Source organism: Oryza sativa, chromosome 3, assembly GCF_034140825.1.
Source record: "Oryza sativa Japonica Group chromosome 3, ASM3414082v1".
Lineage (NCBI taxonomy): Eukaryota > Viridiplantae > Streptophyta > Magnoliopsida > Poales > Poaceae > Oryza > Oryza sativa.
Genome location: NC_089037.1, coordinates 21770899 through 21775719, shown reverse-complemented (window position 1 = coordinate 21775719; position 4821 = coordinate 21770899). Strand labels below are relative to the sequence as shown.

Genomic DNA, 4821 nt, shown 5'->3' with positions numbered 1-4821 from the left:
TTTTATAACAATACAGACCAATATGATATAACAATCCATAAGCAACTTAATTTCAAATTTCACAAGTTGAATACAAAATAACAAATTTTACTATATATGAATAACAAGCGTTATTCGCAGTCATTTGTTTTCTAATTATGTATGTCAAATTTGAACTTTATATGTCGAGTGATATATTACATGTTTATCAACCTTATTAATTGTTTTTTAAATTTTTCGATGACGTAGGGGACAGGCATAGGGGACATCCTTCGAGAGACACGAAAATTCAGCTATGAACATATCTTGTATTATACTGATCCTATTTTTTACTCAATTGACATTGGAGATGTTTATGAAATAATAGCTTCGAAATGATTGCAATGAGAGTTGAGAATGTAAAACTACAATTATATTTTCAATCAAAGACACGGTATGAAACTTCCTTCCATAATAATTTTGACAGCTTCACGTCCACCAAATATATCGGTTCGTGCTAGCACGTCGTCCGGCCAAGCCACCTTGTCACGCTCTCCTTTCCTTCATCGACTATAATCAAATCATCCACCATATCGTCGACCGACCAACTCTTACACGATCGATCGATCACTGAAGGTGCCGCCGTATCAGCTCTCGACGACGGCGATGCCATCGACGTTCGGATGGTCGGCGTCGGCGTTCGTCGCGGCCGTGCTCGCCCGCCTCATCGGCAAGGGCCTCGCGCTGCTCGCGGAGCTCGACGACGCCGCGGCAGGCCACCTCCGGCGCCTCGAGGCCCTCCTCGCCCCCGTCTGGCGTGTCCTCGACGCCGCCGACGCCGGCGCCATCGACGTTGTCGGCCACCGGCGCCCTCTTCAGGACCTTCTCGACGCCGCGTATGCCGCTGACGACGCCCTCGACGACCTCGTGCTGCTCCAGTCCGACGCGATGGCGAGAGGCGGGGAGCACGGTGTCGACGCCCGCGGGACGCCCGCCGCCGGCGCGGCGAGGAAGCCCAAGCCGTGCAGCCCGCTCAGGTTCCTGCTCTGCTTCAGCCCACCCAGAAATGCCGTTGCTAGCAGCAGCAGCAGCAGCAGCGGCAGCCATGGCAAAAGCTCAAAGGGGAACAAGAGTAATCCTGACCTGCGTGGCTTAGGAGTTGCGTTTGAGATGATGGCACAAGCTGCGTACAGGTGCACGTCGGCGTACGAGCACGTCGTGGCAGGGAAGAACTACGCCACGATGGTTTCAGCACAAGCAGAGGCTGCAACAGCAGCGGAAGCAGCTGATTATGATCAGTTTCAGAATGACATATTTGGGAGGGAAACTGAGGTGGAGCAGATCTTGGAGAAGGTGAGGTTCAGCGACGACCCGCATTACCGGCTAGGGATCGGTGTTCTCCCAATCGTCGGCGTCGAGGGGGTGGGCAAGACGGCGCTCGCGCAGTTCATCTTCCACTACGAGGTCGTCAAGGCCGAGTTCCCCGTGCGGATGTGGGTGCACGTCTCCGGCGAGGTCCAGCTCAAGGACGAACTCGTGGTCCAGATGATCCATGGTGTTGCCGGAGATGCCCATGAAGTCGAAGACATCAGGGAGATCCTTCACGAGGAGTTGACCGGCAAGAGGTTCCTGCTTGTTCTTGACGATGTTAGCGATGTCGGCGACATCCAGTGGAAAGATCTAATGAGGCTTCTGCAACCTGCAGCCAGGAGGAGCATGATCATGGTGACAACTCAATCTGAAATTGCAGCAAATGCGATAGGAACAATGCCTCCATTAATACTGAATCCATTGGAATCTGAGGATTACCAGAAGATGTTCAGACACTTCGCATTTGGCAGCTCTGATGAGTCTGAAGATTACACTCCACTGGGAGACGAATGGGACGACGTTGAAGACGAAGACGAGGAAGAGAAGCAGTCACCGATGGAGAAGGTTGCATTGGAGCTAGCCAAGAAGATGGGCGGCCTACCATTACCAGCGACGGCGATTGCACGGGCTCTGTTTTTCCGCCGGGAAGACAAGGAGCACTGGAAAAACGTGCTGGAAGACAAGCTCTGGGAGCAGCGAGACGTCGCCGGCATCTCGCCGGCGCTGTGGCTGAGCTACCAACACCTCGATCCTCGCCTCAAGCAATGCTTCGCATATTCTGCAGTGTTTCCATGTAGCCATGCCTTCACAAAGGATGAACTGGTTCAGATGTGGGTAGCACAGGGGCTGATATATTCTGAAGATGCCGTGGCGAGGCCTGAGGACATTGGAAGCAAGTTCTTTGAAGATTTGGTTGAAAGATGCTTCTTTCAGCCAATTGGAAGCAGCAGATATGTGGTACACAATTCGATGCGAAAACTAGCACAGGCAGTCTCAACAGATCAGTTCTTCATGGTCACCGAGAGCTCAGGAGACGTGCCACTAGAAGTTCGTCACCTGACCATCATGACAAACAACCTCTCCAAGCTGATAAATGATCTGTCATTGAAGATATCTCATTCATCTGGATCTGACCAACACTTCCTCCAACGGATTCGTACAATTATTTTCTTTGCAGATTTCAGTAATTCAGATGAATTTATCGAATTTCTCGCTGATATTTTCAAGGTAGCAAAAGATGTGAGAGTTCTTGGTGTGACATATGCAAATATAGCATTTTTGCCTGCTGAGATTGGCTTTCTCCGACACCTCCGGTATCTGAATCTGCTCGGGAACAGAATAGCAGATCTTCCTGAGTCAGTTTGTGATCTCCACCTCCTCCAGGTTCTGGATGTGCGCTGCAGTTCTCCTTATCTCCGTGCTCCCAATGGCATCACCAATCTGATTTATCTGAGGCATTTGCATGCAAGTGAGCCTTTTCTTTCTATCATACCAAAAATACAGAATCTCTCACATTTGCAAGAATTGGAGGTGTACAAAGTTAGCAGTATTTCGCGCATCGACGCCTTACAAGGGATGACACAACTCCGAGGTACACTTTGTCTTAAAGATCTCCATCAGGTTGATGTTAGTGAGCTAAGGAAGGGCATCTTGAAGGGTATGCAACATCTGAACATATTAGAGTTGTCATGGAGCAGCTCTGATAGCCAAAGCAGAGAGGCTTCCACAGATGAAGACACACTTGAGTGCTTGCAACCACATGAGAACCTGAAAGATCTGAGAATTACAGGCTACAGAAGCACTAAATGCCCATCATGGATGCTAAAGACTCCTTGTTCTCTATCAAATGCTACTTCAGTTTTCTTAACGGATTGCGTGAACCTGAAGAATCTCCCTCCATTCCATATCATGCCCTGCCTTGAGATTCTCGAGATGAGAAAAATCCATTCTGTCAACAAGGTGAACACTGTTCCTCAACGATCAGATCAGATCATGTTCCCAAAGCTCAAACGCCTTGTTTTCGAAGATGTGTTGAACTGTACTGAATGGTCGACAGGCAGCTCAAAATCAAGAAACACCGTATTTCCCTGCCTCTGTGAAATCCAGATAAGGAACTGCCCAAAGCTGAGAAACTTTCCTGACCTTCCACTTACACTGACAACAATGATCATTGAGAATGTTGGTCTTGAAACACTACCAAGGATACAGGACAGACATTCATTACCACCATCATCATCATCAGATGCGATTGCAACATCGAAAGAAGGCAGATGGACATCAAGGCTCACAACACTACAAATACATCAGTGTCACGGGCTGAAATCTCTAGGATCAAGCCTGCTTCAGCAGCAGCACCTCCTAAGGTCCCTCGAGGTCTTGTCAATAAAGAACTGCGACAACGTTACGTGTGATCTCTCTGACGGTTTTCAGGACCTCACTGCATTGACAGACCTATCACTATACGATTGCCCGAAGCTTCTAGTCGACAAGTTCCACACATCGCTGCGAAAGCTAGAGATCAGCGAATGCTTCATCACACATGGGGCATGGGTGGATGACTACCCCTTCCTGTTCTCAGTGTGGACACTAAAGGTTACCAGTTGTCCTCATGTTAGCACTGATCAGGAAAGCAGCTTCAGCATCGAACCTCTGGATTGGTTGAACTGCCTGTTCAATGTGTGCAGTCTTCACCTGGAGAACACATTGCTTCTGAAACTGAGCATGTTTAACAGGCTTCGCTCTCTTGAGATCCTAGAGATCGACGGGAGTCGCTCATTCTTCGATGATTTGGTAGAGGAATTTGAGTGGCTGGAGAAGCTGCAGGCTCTGAGCATTAGAAACTGCAAGGAATTGAGAATGCTTCCAGCGAATATCTCTACTCTGCCTGTGTTGGAAGAACTCTGCATAGAAAACTGTCCAGCTTTGGAGGCGTTGCCTGCGAGTGGTCTGCCTACTTCGCTGAAGAGATTGTCAATATCGAAATGCAGTCCACGGTTAACTCAACGATGTCTTGATGATGAACCTGATAATCTGAATATTGCAAAGATTGCTGTTGTTTACATTGATGGGCAATGTATTAGTATTCAACAAAAATAATGTTACATTTTTAATTTTCTGCCGTTATCAAAGAGAAGACTTATGGACAACTAAGTGAGCATTACCAGTCTATTTTTTGTTGCATGTTACTAATGCCAGCGTATATGGATGCATGAATATTAAAGTAACTGGATGCTATGATAGTTCATGGATGCACATGTTATATATCTTCTTGCATTTCTAATGTGTCACCAGGATAGGTTAGTTTCAGGTTATTGTTCGCATTCAAACTCTGGATACACGGTCCATATAGTGGCCTATAATGTCTTTTATGCAAGTTACAGCACACAACTTTGGTAGTAGTTTAGTTGGTTTTTTTTTTATAGAAATTAATTCAATACAATGACTGCATGGATCAGGAAATTTTCCGCTTTCGAAAAGTGGCTGTTTGTTGGA

The 4821-nt window shown here is 47.3% G+C and overlaps 1 protein-coding gene across 1 annotated transcript; it reads left to right on the top strand.

Moving 5' to 3' along the window:
• Nucleotides 1-273: 273 nt before the first annotated feature.
• On the top strand, nucleotides 274-4425 carry LOC4333292 (disease resistance protein RGA2). The gene has a single exon (XM_015774079.3). The coding sequence runs from the start codon at nucleotides 625-627 to the stop codon at nucleotides 4423-4425; it is 3801 nt and encodes a 1266-aa protein (XP_015629565.1). The 5' UTR covers nucleotides 274-624.
• The last annotated feature ends 396 nt before the right edge of the window (nucleotides 4426-4821 follow it).

Bases quoted from the DNA above. Each gene is read 5' to 3' on its own strand.
- LOC4333292 (XM_015774079.3), top strand. From the start codon at position 625: ATGCCATCGACGTTCGGATGGTCGGCGTCGGCGTTCGTCGCGGCCGTG.